A 20134-nucleotide genomic window follows, 5' to 3' on the forward strand; every position below is an offset into this window, starting at 1 on the left:
GTAGAAGGTGCAGTGAGTTCTCCAGAAGATCTACCTATGCTAATTGTTGAAAGTGGCTACACTAAACAACAGATTGGAAGAAGATGCCATCTAGGACTTTCATAACTAGAGAGAAGAAGTCAGTACCTGGCTTCAAAGCTTCCAAGGACAGTCTGACTCTCCCATTAGAGGCTAAGACAGCTGGTGACTTTAATTTGAAGCCAATTCTCATTTACCATTCTGAAAATCCTAAGGCCCCTAAGAATTATGCTGATTATGCTAAATCCACTCTCCCTGTGCTCTATAAATGGAACAAACCCTGGGTGACAGTACATCTGTTTACTGAATATTTTTAGCTTTAGCTAAGATCTACTACTCAAAAGAAGTGATTCCTTTCAAAATATTACTGCTCATTGACAATGCACCTGGTCACTCAGGAGCTCTGATGGGGATGTTTAATGAGATTAATGTTGTTTTCATGCCAGCTAATACAACATCCATTCTGCAGCCCACAGATCATAGAGCCATTTGACTTTCAAGACTTATTCTTTAAGAAATACACTTCATAAGGCTATAGCTGCTATGGATAGTGATTTCTCTGATGGATCTGGGCAAAGTCAAATGAAAACCTTCTGAAAAGGATTCACCATTCTAGATACCATTAAGAAACATTTGTGATTCCTGGGAAGAGATCAAAATATCAACATGAATAGGAGTTTGAAAAAAGTTGATTCTAACCTTCATGGAGGACTTTGAGGAATTCAGGATTTCAGAGGAGGAAGTAACTGAAGGTGGGATGTAAATAGCAAGAGAACTAGAATCAGAAGTGGAGTCTGAAGATGGGACTGAGCTGCTGCAATCTCACGATAAAACTTGAACTGATGAGGAGTTGCTTCTTAAGGATGAGAAAAGAAAGTGGTTTCTTGAGATCTGTCCCTGGTGAAGATGCTGTGAAGATGGTTAAAATGACACTAAAGGGATTTAGAATCTTCCCTAAGCATAGTTGATAAAGTAGTGGCAGAGTTTGAGAGGATTGGCTCCAAGTTTGAAAGACATTCTACTGTGGGTAAAATGCTATCAAACAGCATCTCATGCTACATAGAAATTGTTCATGAAAGGAAAGGTCAATCAGTGTGGCAAACTTCATTATTGTTTGATTTTAAGAAGTTGGCACAGCCACCCTAGTCTTCAGTACCCGCGACCCTGCTCAGTCAGCACCATCAACATTAGGAAATACTCTCCACCAGCAAAAATGTTGTAACTCACTGAGATCTCAGATGACTAACATTTTTAAGCCATCAGTATTTAAATTAAGGTTTTTAAATTTAAATTTAAATTTACATTGCTTTTTTAAACATAATGGTATTTCACACTTAAAACCCTACAATATAGTGTGAACATAACTCGTATACACGGGGAAACCAAAAAAATTCATTTGACTCGATTTATTGTAATATCTGCTTTATTGTGGTGGTCCAGAACCAAACCCACACTAGCTCCTAGGTGTGCCTGTATTCCTCATTCTTACTCCCATCCTCCCAGCCTAATTTCCTTATGGTTCTCTCTGTGTTTATCATGAACTGATCATATGGATGACCATAACCTCAAACTCCAGAACTTGTCACTATTAATGTCAAGATAGCTACTGCCGAGTGTATAATTTCTTCAGTTTGAGGAGTAAGATTTCCCCTTCTCGTTCATAAGCCCACCTTATACTATCACTGCTTTCCCACTGCTTTGCTCATCCAGGTACTTTCCAGATCTGTCATCTAGCATGTGCTGTGCAGAGTTCAGTACTATATATTTACTTTGCTATAGAATCTGAAATTCTAATTGAAAATTGCAGCCACGTTTCCCCTTTTTTGTGCATCTCACTTTTTCTCATGTTCCCTGTTTAATAGCCATAACTCTTCCATAAATGTGGAGGAAGAAAGCAACCAGCAGGAGACCAAGACATTGCTAATTATCATAGAAAAGCAGATTAAAATGAGATGCAGTTTTTGCCAACCTTATTGGTATGATATCCCATGACAGGGAGGGCATGGATGAGCTCCTACACAGGAGGTAGAGTGGACAGGGCCAAAGGTGGGTGGTCCAAAGGACTGGGCCTGGGGTAAATCCCATGTAACATTTTTAGCTTGTGCCCTCTTCCTGGACAGCCCTAAAGAGCATTTCTCCAAACTTTTTCAGTGAGTATACTTTTTGGCTCAGTAATTTAATTTCTAGAAATTTGTCCTTAAATGTACAAAGATGTATGTATGAAGTTGTTTTTTACACCATTTATAATAGAGAATTGGGTTTTTTTTTTAAAGATTTTATTTATTTATTTGACAGAGAGAGATCACAAGCAGGCAGAGAGGCAGGCAGAGAGACAGGAGGAAGCAGGCTCCCTGCTGAGCAGAGAACCCGATTCGGGACTCGATCCCAGGACTCTGAGATCATGACCTGAGCCGAAGGCAGCGGCTTAACCCACTGAGCCACCCAGGCGCCCGAGAATTGGGTTTTGATACATTCATTTAATTGACTATAATGTAGTAATTTTCAATGTCAGTGAAGATCTGTGTAAATATTGACCTGGGGACACTTCCAAACTATGTGTTCTGTTACTTTGTAACCAAAAAATGCATTTTTATGTATACACTTACACAGACACACACACACATATACACACTTATAAACTAGTCTAGAATTGTAAACACCAGAATTTCACCATCTTATCTCTGGGTTCTTGAATTACAGTAATCTTTTTCATTCTGTATTTTTTAAACTTTTTGCGTTGGGCATGTATCATTTTTTGATCAGGTGAAATAACAGTATTTAAATCCTGTTAAAGATATAAAAGTGAAATATTCTCTAGCTCATAACATTTTCCATAAGTTATAATCAAATCACTCAGTAAACATGCAGTAATAATTATGATAAAAATAAATGTCATGTATTGAGCATTTGCTGATAGGCATTTCATTAATTTTTTGTATGCATAATCAGATAAAAACTCCACAATAACTTCATGAGGCAGATAATATGTGGCTAGCAAGATGAGATACAGAGTCAGAATGTGAATCCTATTTTGTCTGTCTCCCGAGCTGCTCTTATGTGGCCCTCGAGCCACAAAGATGTAAGGCGTTGTGATGACTTGCACCTGAATCCTGTTTCTGAGAGGATTACAAAATGCAAGCCCTGTTCTAGAACTGGCTGGATTTCTCTGTATTGCTCACTGTCGGAAACTAAGGTCTGTCTAGAATTCTGGGTTGTCTTCACTGTTGTTCATTCACTCTGTCATATAGAAATGGTCTTGTCTAGACTGTCCAATAAGAGACAAGGAAAGGACCTATATGTTTTCCCTTGTGGGGAAATCTATCCCCCTTTCTGTCCTAGGTGATTGGCTTCTGAACTAAGATGGAGAACAGGGCCATAAAGTAAATATCCGCCCACTGCTGTTGGCTCATTTTTGGTGTGTTAGAAGTGTATTAACCAGTGCTTGTTTTAATATGAGACAGTTTATGTAGAAGTAACCACAGCTGATAAAACTCAAGAGTTCATGCCAATAATGAAATTCCTCATAGTTCAAGTAATCATGGGCCACTAACCTATGAGGTAGTTGCTAGGAAACACAGGGACAGATTCTAATTATTCTTATTAGCCACCATTTGGGTCAAATGACTAACTTTTCCAAAGTTCATTCCTTCATTCTTCTTTGTTATCAGCCAAAGGGGAATAGCGGAAATGTATGGGATTTTTTGTTTGTTTCAGTCAGTATCACTGATTTCACAGAAACATGTTCTCAGAAGGTTTATGTTGACTGTGTCACACAACTAGAAGTTCAGATGACTGGGGAGAAACCCTGGGATCTCCTCATGCCTAACCTCATAAATGCAGGATGTAGTTTTTGGGGACTCCCTGGGTGACCCTGTCCTGCCCATGACTTCCCCAGGCACCCCTCTAGGTGCTGAGTAGAATCTTCTTCCTTGTATGAGCTAAGCTTTTAACCAAAGCATTGTTGTTTCCTCACTGAGTTAGGAAACAACAGGTTACACATACTTGTTTCTAAAAGATTTGAGTTTTATATTCGTGTTTTAACATTCTTATTGTTCTTTTCTTGAAAAACACTTTATGACTTTCATAAATATTCTTTGCCGATAATATATAGGCTTGTAATAATTTATGTGGGTCGGGTTTAGCTGTTGATTCTCTTCTATGGTAGGATTTCTTCTGATTCTAGCTTAGGTACCCTTCTCTCATGGTTCCAGTTCTTTTTAAAAAAAGATTTTATTTGTTTATTTGTTTGTTTGTTTATGAGGGTTGGGCAGTGGGAGAAAGAGAGAGAGAATCTCAAGCAGACTCTGCACTGAGTGTGGAGCTGGACACAGGGCTTGATCCCAGGACCCTGAGATCATGATCTGAGCTGAAATCAAGAATCAGACACCCAACCAACTGAACCACCCAGGCACCCCTCTCCTGGGTCTGGTTCTCTCTGTCTGGTTTGAATGTTGACCCATGCTTTTGTTGTTAAGGCAATTTATCTGCTCAGTCCATAAGTGCATTTTAAGATCCAGACTTTCTACTGCAATTACACTAGCTCAGCAGTGTGTGCAATGGAAGTTTCCTTGCTTTAGCTATTTTTATTTCTGCTTGCTACAGCTCAGCTCTGTACAAAGGCAGGACATCTTAAAGAGTCTGACTTGAATCAGAAAATGCCCAGCAAACAACTTCTGCCTCTGAAAAGGCTGCAGCATCAGAGGCACAAAAAAAGGACTGTCCTCAGCCCACAGCAGGGGCATTAGATAAAAGAAGATCCTTTATGCAGGGATGGCCAGGAAGGGACAACAAAGATGAAGTTAGTGACAGACTCTGGCTTTAGGGAGCTTCAGTCTTGTAAGAGAGACACGTACATGAATATCTATACTAAAGGTGAAAGGTAACCCCTGATACAAAATTGCTGGGATAATTGGAAGGGCAGAAATTACGTTTGAGTGGGAAGATTGGGGATGACTTTTAGCAGACTAGTGAATTAAGACAAAATTTAGGAAAGAAAGTTGGGCAGGGAGCACATTTAAGAGAGAGGAGGATCAAAAGGACTAAAGCTATAGTCTGGTCTCCTTATTTTATAGATTCATAACAAAAGATAACTACCAAGTCAGATATTTTCCTGAGAAAATCAGCCTGCACAAATTCTGGCTCCCCAAAGGCTCTAAAAAGTTTTATCACTCTCTGAATTTTTAATGTTTAAAATCATTTGGGGGTACCTGGGTGGCTCAGTTAGTTAAGCATCTCCCTTCCACTCAGGTCCTAGGATTGAGCCCCACATCGGGATCCTAGCTCAGTGGCGGAGTCTGCTTCTCCCACTGCCTCCTGCTTCCCCTGCTTGTGCTGTCTCTTTCTGTCAAATAAATAAATAAAATCTTTAAAAATAATAATAAAATCAATTGAAAGTGTAGGGTATCATTATTATTATTATTATTAGTGTGGAAACATTTAGGCACTGCAGACAGTGTGGTGTGTTTTATTCTCTGAGGGAAGAACAGTGGCATTGGGCCTCGCCTGTCTTTATGACCAGTGAATAGGTTAGGAACCCAACAGCAGTTGCCAGTGCCTGCCCACCTGCCAGATCCAGGCACCCCAGCCACGTGCCTCCATAGGCCAGCGTAGCACTGGATTCCCTGCAGGCTTTCCGGCTTCCAGCCTAGGATGGCCACATCTACAAATAAAAATGCAAGACTTCCACTTAAATTTGAATTTCAAATAAACAATTTTTTTTTTGTAGAATTGTGTCCAATGTGACCTTTGTAACCTGATTTCAGTTTCTTGTATGATCAAAGTTTTTACTTTTATTTAATTCCCATGAAGAGTTTTGTCTTAAAAACAACTAATTGACATTCATGTTTTTCCTTTTTTTTTTTTTTTTTTTTTAAAGCACCATTAAACACAGCCTTAAAGATTTCTAAAAATCAAGATACAGGGGAAGTTAAGGTGAAGAGAATAGACTTGAATGTGTCTTTCATCTTTATATACCCAATGCCTGCTTCATGGTAGACGGCCAGTAAATGGTGTCTGAATAAACCTAAGAATGAAGGAGTTAGCCCATTCTTGATTTTTATACTCTGTCATCTGAAAGTCTCCCTTTATGCAGTGATAAATTTAAGCCCCAAATGTAGTTCTTTTCTAAAATAGCTCATTGGGTAGAGAATGAGAAACATCTCATATCATGGTTAGTGTTTGCCATTGGGTTAATTCACACCTCCTGAAGAGAAGTAGCCCAAGTAATCAGGCATTGTTTACATTAATTAATTAATTAATTGGCAGATGATCTGCTAACATGGTCCTGAGTTCACATCTCTTGGGTCCTAAGCATCCTTACTCTAGCTTCTAAAATGGCTGACTATAAAGCAATAACCTACACTTGTGGATTACATATCCCACAGGTCATTAATGGCTAATGCTCCCTCTCTTATTTTGTAAGAAATCAGATCTCTGAAATCATTCATGAGATATAATTCACTACAGATGAGGTTTCTCCACTTTTGTACAAAGTGTTTCTGGTCTTGACACTACATTTTGAAGATATTAAAATGAAAACTAAAAGCATGGTCTACAGCTTGTGTTAATTATCCTTGGGTAGTTTGTGGAAGCGTTGAGTTCTTAAGACATAGTTATCTAATATGATTAAAAAGGCCTGTCTCCATGTTAGGTCTATTTCTGTACTTTAATGATTATTTTATTGTCCTAAAGTTTAAGTGCTTTGGGTTCTAATAGGCCAAATGAATGGATATTGAAAGCAGATAATGAAAAGGGGACGGGGCGTGAATGGCAATGCTATTTGTTGGACTACAGTTGACACATTGCATTCCTTTGGCCTGGACAGCTCTTGCCTCAGAAGTCCAAGTACAGATTCTAAATTAGAAAATCTTAAATAGGAAAGCATGAACATACTGTTTCATTCTTCTAGTTATTCAGTGCTTTCTCACTGTTAATGCTTTTTGCTAGTTGGGTTTTGTGAGCTCCAGGGAATTCTTTTAAAAGAAGAAATGATACCCATCACCACAGCCAGGAATATTTGTATTTCTCTCTTGCTTTCCCCAATAACCTTTTCACGGGAAAAGTTTGCCTACACATGGCACTAGAGATTTTTAAAGACTTCCTGAAACAAATGTTTGTTCTAATTACAGTTTTATATAGTTTATGCCACTTAAAGAAAACCCACAGTGTCAAAGTGTGCACTTATGGAAATAATAAATTATAGCAATGTCTAACACCTGGTTCCTGATAGCTTGCTCAAAGGACGCATGAACAAATGCAGAAATAGCCACCAACCAGTATAATCAGGGCCATAAAATAAGTAATTAGATCATATTAACAAATCAAACCCGTCTGGAAGCAGCAGAGGAATGACTTTGGGTTTTAACCAAAGGATCTAATTCATTTCAAGCACCTAATAGCAAATAAAGTGTATCTCTCTCCTATAGTATCATCTTCAGGGAAAGCAATGCGAAATGCTATAAATTAATGTTTAGAGTTTCCTCTGCTTTTTTTTTTTTTATCAATTCTGCTTTGAGAATGTAGGGGTTTTATAATTTCTTATTTTGCCAACTATTCACATTTGTTTTGGAAAAGTGCTAATGGACAGGCAAACAAAAAGAAGATAGAAACCACTGGTAATTGTGCCGCTCAGAGATAACAACTGTTATTATTTGGTTGTAATCCTTCAACATTTTCAGTGAATACATATAAATGTGTATTTTAATAAAATGAGCTCACGGCAAACCCCTGGAGTTCCCTCCCTCCATGGGAGCTTTGTACTATCACTTTGCTATCCCTCACTCAATAAACCTTGCTTTGCTGCCCATGCACCCCCCCCAAAATGAGCTCACACTTTATTTACTGTTTTTTTAACCTGTGTTTTAATTTGATTGTGACATCTTCTCATATCAATATATATGTATATCTTTGGCCTAGGATCCATGTATAGATTTGGCAGGATTTGGGGATCCTGCACCCCCCAAAAACGATACAAAATTTTGTGGGGGGTATGTGTATATATATTTCTAGGAAAAAAGATGCATTCAGATTTTTATTGATTTACTTTAACTTTTAGTGATAAATTTAGGGAGAGATTACAGTCGTGCCTCTTCTCACTCAGGAGCATAGTAAGCCTCCCAGTGTGTTCTTGTCCTCTTTGTTCCCTTTCTAAATTTTTACTTTTTCCTGTACAGGCCCTCCATCACTGTTTTAATAACTTAATGGTCATCTTTTTAAGAAAAACATTGAATTTGTTAAGGTTTAGATATTTCTTATGATTTTTATTATATCTTAGGGTCTCTTGTTACCTTGTAAACTCATCTTCAATTTAATATAGAACTAATATAGAATATATAGTGATAATGTAAGGTTCAATTTACACAAATTTACTCTAGATTTACATTGCATGAACATATGTTTTATACATGTTTCATACACATTTCATAAATAGCTATGTGCCGTTGTCCATATGATAGAATAAAACAAATTATTTGTTATCAAATAATTGGTAACATACCCACAAGGATTTCCTTTGTATTTTTACATACCAGAATCTTTTAAAATCTGTCTTTTAAAAATTTTTACTTTTCTAATTAAAAAAATATATATGTTCCGCATTTTTGTATATAAACCAAGGCTGTCGTTCAGAATTTTCACTAAAGGAACCAGATGAGAAATGTTTGTGTCTAAAGTTTCATGTTATCTACAAATATAATTTCTTACAAGACAGAATTATAGAAAAGGAGTTCAGAGACTTGGAGCAAGAGGTGGATAAAACTCTCACTACGTCAGAGCATGGAGGACAAGGGGAGATGGAGAGGAGAAGGGAGTTGAGGGAAATTGGAAGGGGAGGTGAACCATGAGAGACTATGGACTCTGAAAAACGATCTGAGAATTTTGAAGGGGTGGGGGGTGGGAGGTCGGGGGCACCAGGTGGTGGGTATTGTAGAGGGCACGGATTGCATGGAGCACTGGGTGTGGTGCAAAAATAATGAATACTGTTATGCTGAAAAAAAAATTAAAAAATTTAAAAAAAAAAAAAAAACCTCTCACTACGCCTTTAAATTAATGAATGGTCTGGAGAGACCTGTGGACAGGTCCACATTTCTGGGGACAGGTCCACATTTCTGTGGACAGAAATGAACCATAGAGCCATATAGTGATGGTAAAGTCCAGCCCATTTCCACAGGCCCTATTCCTCCAGATTTCCCAGTAAGCTTTTGTTCCATGGGTAGGCTCCTGTTTTATCCCTCTGAGATACGTCTTTCTCTGTCTCTTCTCCCTTTCTATTCTCCTCATCCTCTTCCTGCCCCACCTTCCTATCCCTATTTCCTGCCTCACCTCCTGCCTCTCTCCCCCTTCTCTCTCCTTCTCTTGCCTCAGTCCCCACACTTAATCTTCTCACAGTCCCCAGTGTTCTGCTCAGAGGGGCTCTCTCTGTAGCTTCTGCACATTTTATTTTAATTTTTTTAAAGATTTTATTTATTTATTTATTAGACAGACAGAGATCACAAGCAGGCAGAGAGGCAGGCAGAGAGAGAGAGGAGGAAGCAGGCTCCCTGCTGAGCAGAGAGTCCGATATGGGGCTCCATCCCAGGACCTGAGATCATGACCTGAGCCAAAGGCAGAGGCTTTAACCCACTGAGCCACCCAGGCGCCCCACTTCTGCACATTTTAATCCAATTTGCCTTTTCCCCCTTGCCTTAGGTATCTGTCTCTCTACTCCCAGTTTCACTTCTCTCAGCATCCCCAGCCTCTAACACAATGGCAGGAAACCTTTTCTAGGTTGTTTCTGTTCACTGTCATCGCTGCCTTCCAGAAGTTGACTTGTCTTTTATGTTTTCCTGACTCCAGCTACGCTGCTGCTCACTAACTAGCCTCTCTTCCCCCATCCTACCATACCACCATTTTCTTTCCTGTAAGTCAATTTCTTATTTATTATGCATTTATATAGATGAGTATCCATGTTTACATGAAAACAAATAAGGTAGTGTTTGCCTACAGCCAACAAAGAGTTCAAAAGATACAACAGAATTTAAAGAGATAGTTACTAAGATCTGTGGATTGATTGATTTATGTTATTTTCATTTCTTATTTACATTTGTTCTAAACCACTGAACCTTTCTACATCTTGAAGTTAAGATGTTTTGATCATATCAAGAACTATATGCCATTAAATTGGGTATGTGAATATCGGGATTGACAAAATCATAATCATTTTCTGTAACTTTTCAAAACCTTCACCATTGCATTACAAAAGTACTTTTAAAAGATGTCTTTTGAGGATCACCTGGGTGGCTCAGTCAATTAATTGTTGGATTCTTGATCTCAGCTCAGGTCTTAATCTCAGGGTCATGAGTTCAAGCCCTGCGCTGGGCATGGAACCTATTTAAAACCAAACAAAACAAAATTGTTAAAATATGTCTTTTGAAGAAAAAAAATACTAAACTGCTAGAAAGGAAAAAAAAACAAAAGCAGCAACAACAAAAAGTCAAAAAGGCTTTAGTATCTTCAAAGCTGTTTTAGTTTATTTAAAAATTATTTCAAAGTAGTTTTTGGAAATTCTGTAAACTGAAGTACATGACCACAAATGCGTTTTCCTATAAATAGGCTATACCTTCACCCTTAAAGAGGCAAACCAGTCTGGTTTTTGATGTGGGTTTTTCACAGTTGTCATTTCAAAACACAGAAAGAATCAAGCAGTTGTGTGACTCTGCATTTGAGGTGCCAGATAACTGTGCTTTTATGGAGGTAAAGGAAATATTCCTTACTAAGACAAATCTCGAAGATAAACTTTGCATAGGAATTTCCTCTGCAACACGGAAACCATGAATTTTCTGGCCCCCTACTGTTATTAAAAAGAGCTCATTCCAACAAAGTGGCTGACATTTAACTCAATTCCTTGTGCATGAAAGTCCATGTCTCTCACTTACTGATTAGAGCTGGGGGAGTGTATAACGTTTCTAATACTTGTCACAGGCGGGGGAATTCTAAAAGAAAAAAATCTTGAAGCAACCTCCTTTAAGCCAATTGGGAATGCTGCTTTCAGCAGATTCTAACAAAAAACAAACATGAAACTAATGACCCTGAAAAATATTTGTATAGTTTCCTTTGGCCCTGGTCCTATTGGCACTCTTTCAGCCTTTAGTTTTTCGTGTCCTGTGGATTATAGTTAATCATAAATTGTGAATTTATTGTTCTTATCTGAACTTTCCTTTTGTAAATTACATTCTATTCCAACACTGTATGTTTTAGAGGGTGACACCCCATAAAAGAGGCGTGTCATGTTAGGAAGGTCAAAATAAGGCCTTCCTTTGTCCCCCATAATTCGGTCTCAAGAACCCCCACTGTTGTGTCCTGTTAAAAATTCTTGTCTTGGAGATGCCAGACACAAAGTTGACCTTGTTGTTTGCATCTTTACATCTTAAAAAAAAATTTTTTAAAGAAGTCTGTAGACAGTTTTGAATTGAAAATAAAAATTCAGTATACCAGAGATTATGGCAAGTGTGAGGCATTTTTCTGAGTTGATTGAGAGGCTTTGTGATATATGTGGAAAGAGGAGGGGTTTCTGATGCAAAAGACCGGTTTTTAAATCCCTGTGTTTCAGTTTTCTAAGTTTGTAATAATATGCACATTACTTAACTTCTGAGCTTTCCTGTCCTCATCTCTGAAAGAGGGAAAATAATTTATAGGTTTATGGTCTAGCTGAATAACAAAATGCATATGAGAGTGCCTGATGTGTAATGGATGTTCAATAAAAGTAATAATAAAATAATTGGAAAAAGGCAGTTATAAAGAGAACCAGACTATGAAATTCTCTTTAATTCTTTTTCCATTTAAATAAGAAAAAAAACATGTGAAGTAACTAGCACAGTGGCCAGGACATAGTTGACCATCAAGAGATGTTAGTTACTCTTTTATTTAACATTTCAAGTTATGTATTTGCTTGGTTTCCAGGGCTGACAAGGTATTCTTGACTCAGCATTCAACAGTAGGTTGCCTCCTTGTAGTGCTTAAATACTAATGTGCACAGAGATGACCCAGGAATGTTGTTGAAGTAGAGATTCAGTGAATCTTAGTGGGGCCTGAGTTCTGGTTCGGTGGGTCTGGGGTGGAACCAGTGACTCTACTTATCTAAGAGGCTCCCAGGTGATGCCTTGAGGTTGGCTTAGTGTTCACACTTTGAATCTCATGGCATCAATGGGCCAGACGATAAATATCCTGCCTTTGTTTCTTACAATATCTTATTTCATGGAGCTGAGAGAGCTTAGAGGTGATATTATTTTGCACATTTTACAGATGAGCAATTTGTGACCACAGAGGTTGATGAATCAGTTAATAGTTGAGATCCTTTATCCTTATAGTTCAGCGACATTTGTTATCTACCATGATCAATTTTTTTTAATTGTTTAACTGTTCTCCCATTTTTCTTATTTAGTTTTTATGTTCCTAGAAGTTAAGAGTAATCAAGTTTCTTCTTCTATCTTTATCACTATTTTCCATCTCCTTTTGAGATCTTTGCTCATGTTTGTATGTAACCATAGTTTGTCAGCCTCCACGTTGCTTAACCCTGTCAAGAGACAACCCATCCTTGATGGAGCCCTCTGTAGTGGCAAAAGGATTGGTAAAGGTCAGGCAGATTTTGATGCTTTTTGGCACAGTTAATAGCAGTTGGGTTTTTATATCAGAACTCCTTTCTAGTTTTTTGGAATAAGCTGCCTACTCCTCCCTTAGAACCAGTGAGAAGCCAGATGATCTAAGAGCCGTCAGTTCAGGGATGCTAGGCATTTCCATTGTTCTAACCACAAAACAGCCCTGACCCACCAATGGGGATCTATTTTATCCACTTCAGTCTTTTCAGATCAATATCAGAGAACGAGTTTCCATTGCTGTGGACTTTTTGTAAATTCCATGGAATAAATACTCTGCTCTGGGACACTTCTATTATGTTTGTACCCACTTTATGAAGGCACACTCCCCTTCCTCTCCCCGGGATACACTCCCCATGGTTAAAAACCAGCCAGGGTCTCCATGAGCCAGTTTAGGTATGCTCTTAATGATGCCCCATTCCTCTTTTCTCCCAGCTTTCCCACAACCAGCACCATAGACTTATGGTTTCTAACTCATTTTTAGAAGCTAATGCTGATGGGAACATGCTCATAAACTTTTTTTTTAAACAAAGATTAATTCAGAATAATGAGAATGTCATAATCACACTCAATGTATAAATAATGATTTTAATTTAATAAATAGTTAAATGTAACATAATCATAAGAATATTTTAGAAGAGCCAGTTCAGTTTGGATCACTGGTCTTTCTTCACAGGGAGATAATAAATGTTCTTGAGCCAGAAACAACTGGGTAGAAGTCTCAGGACTGCCTGCCTTCCTTCCTTCCCTCTTTATTTCTTATTTTCTGTCTTTTGGGTATGTTATAGGGTACTTGCAGAATCCCTGTACAGGGATTCATTGTTTACCTGTTATAATATAGCACAGATATTTTTAATGTTAATAAATATACATTTTTACCATTATTTTTTAAAGATTTAGTTGAGAGAGAGAGAGAGAGAGCAAGAGGGCAAGGGAGGTCCAGAAAGTGAGGGAGAGAAAGAGAATCTCAGGCAGACTCTGTGCTAAGTATGGAGCCAGACACAGGGCTCAATCCCAGGACCCCGAGATTATGACCTGAGCTGAAATCAAGAATCAGATGTTTAACTGACTGAGCCACTCAGTCATCCCTCACCATTATTTTAAATAGTTGCTTACTATGTACATAATTATGCCATAATTTATTCAACTAATTTGCTAGTGTGGGACATTCTGATTCTTTCTCAACTTCTTTTGCTTTTCATAAAATACCATGCTGGTCAGTGACTTTGTTAAGATCTAAGCAACTGCCCCTCAGTTATTTCTTGCTTATCTATTCACCTGTTTACCTCCTCAAATATTTCTCATAGGCATCTTATTTTCCTTTAGAAATGCATTGCCCAGCATGATATTTAAATAAATTTAGTAATTTTGTGATAGTAAATATAGTGTTTAAAAACTTGGAATCTGAAATCAGCCTGCCTGAGTTTAAATGCCATCTCTGCCATATGCTAGCTGTGTGACCTTCGGCAAGATACTCAACTTCTTTGTACCTTAGTTCCTTCACCTACAATAAGAGGATAAAATAGTACTTATCTCATCTAGTTGTGAAGATTAAGGAAACGATGTATTTAAATGGTACAGAATAGTATCTAGCATTTAGTACTTGCTCAAGTTAAATTAACTACTGTTAATGATAATTAACTTGCTCTTTTATTCACACTCTTTAACTTAAATTTCCACCAAAATGTGGCTGCAAACGAAACTTCATTTTTTGGCAAGAAATATTAGGAGCAGAAAGAGAGGACTTAAGTGATCTCCATATGGTCAATTCTTATTACGTGTTTAAGTATCAAATATTTAATATGGTAGAGTTGCTAGACTAGGCTCCAGGCTATCAGAGGCATCTCACTAGTAGTCAAGCATAGTCACCAGATATCCACCAGTCACCTACCATCAGCCAGGTTTTGTGTTCAGACACAGGTAGATTATCTGTGATCTTTCCTGTCCATATGAACTAGAACTGAATGGCATACATTTATTTTTACTTCTCCCCTAGGATTCTTTGCTCTTCCTTCTTCTCTCCTAGTGAAAGTAGAGAGAAAGTAAAGTGTTTTTTGTTTTGTTTTGTTTACTTGGGCTTTTCCTAAAGAACAGACTTTATTGTTCTATTCGACCTCCTTAGAGAGCCTTTTCTGCAACAGTTCTTCACTATCCAGCAGGGTTCTGGCATTTGGGAGACCCCTCAGTGGGAGCAGTGACTAGGTATGAACTTGGGAACTATTTTTGGGAGATAGGAAAATGTACGGAATTTGGGGTCAATCGTTCACTCTTAACTACTAGAGGAGTACCTCAGAAACATTTGAATTAGGCATTTTTCTGCATTTTAATTGTTAGATCAAGTCCTTGGTTGATAAGAAAATAAATTCTACAATAAATCAAATGTATGAAGGAAAGACCAGGCATTTTTCTTATCTAAAGAGACTCGTGGTCTCAAGTACTGAGAAAAAAATGCACATCAAAAGGCCTGATTTTCATTCTTAGTTTTGTACCAGATTTAGTTTTGTACTAGAAGGGGTAAGGCAACCTGGTTCTTTCATTTAGGCAGGAGTTCCTGGTCCTCCTTGTAATCTTATACTAGTACTGTTCAGGACAAGAATCTTAATGGAATAGCCAAAGCCCAGTGGGGCTAGTGATCTGTGTGTGGTCACTCAGCTGATCAGCAGACTTGTACGTTATAATGCTTTCTTAAGAACTAGGATTCTACTTCAGCCCTCCCTCATGGGATATTTCCTAAAATATATGCTTTCTGATCAAACTATACTTTAGAAGAAATAATCTTCTAAAGAAAAAGCAAGAAGGAAAAATTGATTAATCATAGCTCCTAGAATAGTTTCTGTTGAAAATATTATGGACACTGAAAACCACAAAATGTTTTTACTTCAAAGAATGGGTATATCCTAGAACTAATAGGGATTTTAAGAGTTCCAGAACTTCTGGGAAAAATATTCAGGGAAAATACAAGTAGATAAACATTACTATTTTTTTGAAGCCTCATTAAATGGGAATTGTAGATTCAGTCCTCCTCAGAAGTTACCGAGGAAAGTAGCAACTGTGAATATGTCTCCTCAGTGTTAATCATGAAAGGATCAGTATGCCCATGCTATGGAATATTATATGGCTATTAAGATGGAATACATAAAAATGAAATACACTAGTGCATTAAAAATGAAATAAAATGACGTGGAAGATCTGTGATAAATTGTTTAGAAAAATAATGGCGAGAGTACTATTCAGAATGTGATCTCTCAATTTTGTAAAGACAAACACAAAACGTATAAACATAAGGACTTAGGTGTCTGCTTGGGTCAGAGCTAGAGGAATGTATTTCAGCTGTTGGCAGTGGATCTCCCAAGCTATTGCGAGTGAATAGAGGAGATGTGAATGGTGGCATGGTGTAAGGGAGAGGAGGACAGAGAGGTGTGTTTACTTTTTAATTTATTCATGTCTGTGTTGTTTGGAATTGTTTCATAAACATTTTTATAATATTTCATGTGAATATATTTTATATATTATATTTTTATAATGTTTTATACGAAAAGCCATATAAGACCTTTGTATCAGAATGAATCTGTGTGCTCTATTCTTCAAAGAAACATGGTATCATTCAGCAAATAGTGCAAATGACAAGTATTCCTCCACCTAAGAAACACCTTACACATTACAATATAAATTGGCTCACACTTGTAAATATCAGCTGTACATGTTACAGATTATAAGAAGAGAAAAAAAAATGAAGTCCAAAGCTTCTATAGATGGAAATCATTACATCTAGTTTGAGCGGGTGATAGTAACAGCAGAAGGGAAATGTGTACAGGTAAAAAAGATGCTGGAAGCGTGCAAATAATTTCATAATAACGTGAGAAAGATGGGGCACCTGGGTGGCTCAGTCGGTTAAGCGTCTGCCTTCAGCTGAGGTCATGATCCCAGAGTCCTGGGATGGAGCCTGCACTGGGCTCCCTGCTCAGCGGGGAGTCTGTTTCTCCCTCTCCCTCTGGCTGCTACTCCCCTCCACTCATGGTTTGGCTCTCATCTCTCTCTCTCAAATAAATAATAAAATCTTTAAGAAAGATAGCAATGTGAGAAAGATATGCTGCTGCTCTATTATGATACTTAGCATCTTAGATACTGATCACCATCCCTATGCCCTCCTCTTCAAGAATTCCGTCTCAACACAGAGGTGAATAATTTCCATGGAAATAAGTCCATTAACTAAAGAACATGTTTGTACTGAGAACATAATACGTGGACTGCTTTAGATGCAGGGTGGGAGAGGGGAGTGCAAAGATGAAGAAGAGCTAAGCATTGCCTCCTGGTGCTTGCAATCTAGTGGGGGAGCTAAGGTGGTGCACTAGCTCTGAAGTGCCATGGGGACTGTAGGAAGCACACAAATGCGTAAACTAAACTAGGACTTCAGAATAGAGGGGATGGATGCTCCCTCCAAGGGGAGGTGTTCTGTTTTTTATTTTGTTTTGTTTTAGAATAGAAAAAACATGAACATCATTGTAAGTCAGCATGGAGAGGTGACAATGGGGTAAGAGAAAGGAGGTGATGAATAGGAGGTAACCCAGACAGAAGCATGAAGAGAGCCCAGGGGGAGAGAAAAGCCATGAGTAGGAGGAAGGATATTACACAAAGCATGTGAAAGAAAGAAATGGGTCTGCGTGGTGAGACAGAGATGCTCCGGGAGGTGAAGGAAGAGGAAACTGGAAGAGTCCATTTATAACAGGTTTGACTTTGTCCATCTAGTGGGAAGTTACAATATTGCCAGAATGAGAGTCATGGTAGGCTTAGGGGATGTGAAAAGACTTGGAACAGCCACTGTGAAGACTATAAGTCAACCAGGGGATAGTACTTTTGTATTCTTTGGGTTAATACAGAGTAAGGCAATCGCTGGATTATAGGGTAGTTCTATTTTTAACATATTGAGGAACCACCATACTCCTTTCCAGAATAGTTGCCCTGATTTACATTCCCACCAACACTGCATGAGGACTCCACTTTTTCCACATCCTCACCAACTTTTGTGTTATTAATTTTAACCATTCTGACAGGTGTGCAGTGATATCTCATTGCAGTTTTGATTTGTATTTCCCTGATGATGAGTGATGTTGAACATCTTTTCATGTGTCTATTGGCCATCTGGATGTTGTCTTTGGAAAAATGTCTATTCCCATGTCTTCTGTCCATTTTTAAATTGGATAATTCATTTTTTGGGTGTTGAGGTTTATAAATTCTTTACATATTTTGGATACTAATCCTTTATCAGAAATGTCATTTGCAAAATCTTCTCCCATTCTGTAGTTTGCCTTTTAGTTTTGTCGATTGTTTCCTTCACTGTACAGAAGCTTTTTATTTTTATATAGTCCCAATAGTTTGTTTTTGCTTTTGTTTCCCTTGCCTCAGAAGACATACCTAGAAGGAAGTTGTTATGGCCAGTGTCAAAGAGGTTGCTGCCTAGAGGTCTCCCCTAGAATTTTTATGGTCTCAGGTCTCACAATTAGGTCTTTAATTCATTTTGAATTTCGCTGCCAAAGAGGTCGCTGCCTAGAGGTCTCTTCTAGGGTTTTTATGGTCTCAGGTCTCACAATTAGGTCTTTAATTCATTTTGAATTTATTTTTGTGCATGGTGCAAGAAAGTGATCCAGTTTCATTCTTTTGCATGTTGCTGTCTACCCCGTTTATAGCAGCACTACCTACAGTACAATGGAAACAGCCCAAGTGTCCATCAATTGATGAATAGATAAAGAATATGTGGAATATATATATATATATATATATATATATATATTCCATTGCATATAAGCAATGGAATATTTTTCAGCCCAAAAAAGAATGAAATTTTGCCATTCGCAATGACATGGATGGAGCTAGAGTATAATGCTAAGTGAAGTAAGTCAGTCAAAGAAACAAATACCGTATGATTTCACTCATATGTGGAATTTAAGAAACAAAACAAATGAGCAAAGGAGAAAAAATAGAGGCAAACCAAGAAACAGACTCTTAACTGTAAGAGAACAAACTGATGGTTACCAGAAGAGAAGTGGGTGGGGGGGATGGGTGAAACAGGTGATGGGAATTAAGGAGGGCACTTGTGATGAGCACTGGGTGATGTATGGAAGTGTTGAATCACTATATTGTCTGCCTGAAACTAATAATACACAGTATGTTAACTAACTGGAATATCAATAAGTCAACCAGGGATGATTAACAGGGTTGTGGAGCATCACTGAGGTCCCACCTGAGGTGGAGTGGCATGAATCTTTAATGAAACTAATAAAAAGAAACATTTTGCATTACTTTATTTGGCACTGTGGCAGCTGGGCATAGAGGCATGGAAATTCAGCTTCATCAGAATGCATATTTTGTAGAAATCAAGGGATTCTTCAGTTGAAAGCTGGGTACGAAAATTTATCAGAACGTAGTCAAATAATTGCATCATTTCAGATTTCATTTTGTCAATATGTTTCTTTCCCCTTAATTTTTAGTTAAATCAGTTAACTGTATTTCTATAAAGAAGTAAGAAAATATCCAGTACTTTGAATGTTAACTAACCAAGTAATACCATTAGAATTTCTGAAGTTTCTAGCTCATAGTTGCTTCTCATACATTATGTATTTTTAGGCTGGAAAAACTAATAACATCCTTTTTGGAAGACCAGGATCCAGAGAGCAGACTAGATGTTGGCACTGATATGCGTAAAATTCATCACTGTTTCCATCATTTAAAGGTAAAGTTCAGCATTTCCTCTAGTAGAAGCCATTGTCTGCCATGTTGAAACTGCAATAAAGTTTGCCTAGTTGACCAACTCTTAAAAGGTTAGGACCCAACTTCACATGTGCAGAACAATATGATCTTCCAACAAGAAGATTATTCTGGGATTATTCCGGAATTTCTTCAGGGGTTTTATCTTACCTGCCAGTGAATAAGCTCAGACCATAGACTTGTAATTCTTTTGCCAGGAACCTCTAACTTGTACACAGAATAATTCCGTGTTCAAAAACCATTTATTTTAAACATATATTAAGAAAATTGTGTCCTGTGTTTTTCCCAGCAGTTTAGATTTATCCATATAAACCCTCAGTTTTTCTCTGCCTTACATTTTACCTTTCGTGATGACACAGTGGGAATATCATTAACTTTTATTTCTACCTCACTTGTAATTTGGCATTCTTCACTATGATAATAAACATTCATTGTGAGTCTGCTATGGGCCAGGCCTTTGGGAAAGCAAAATTGAGTAAGTCAGTCATGAAGAAGGCATATGTGTAGAGAATAATTACAACACATGATAAATGATATTTTTAAAAGTGTGAATCAGAAAAAAAGAAAGGATGAATACCCAAGTTTTGTAGCAACATGGACGGGACTGGAAGAGATTATGCTGAGTGAAATAAGTCAAGCAGAGAGAGTCAATTATCATATGGTCTCACTTATTTGTGGAGCATAACAAATAGCATGGAGGACAAGGGGAGATGGAGAGGAGAAGGGAG

At 37.8% G+C, this 20134-nt stretch overlaps 1 protein-coding gene across 3 annotated transcripts in view; it reads left to right on the forward strand.

Annotated features, from left to right (window-relative positions):
- KIF6 (kinesin family member 6) overlaps positions 1–20134 on the forward strand; it is a 465466-nt gene that overhangs the window by 187088 nt on the left and 258244 nt on the right. For all 3 annotated transcript variants that reach the window (XM_047733172.1, XM_047733173.1, XM_047733171.1), the window contains one exon: positions 19266–19371. In XM_047733172.1, coding sequence (XP_047589128.1) covers positions 19266–19371 — 106 coding nt within the window. The remainder of the gene's footprint in view (positions 1–19265; positions 19372–20134) is intronic.

Source organism: Lutra lutra, chromosome 6 (genome assembly GCF_902655055.1).
Source record: "Lutra lutra chromosome 6, mLutLut1.2, whole genome shotgun sequence".
Lineage (NCBI taxonomy): Eukaryota > Metazoa > Chordata > Mammalia > Carnivora > Mustelidae > Lutra > Lutra lutra.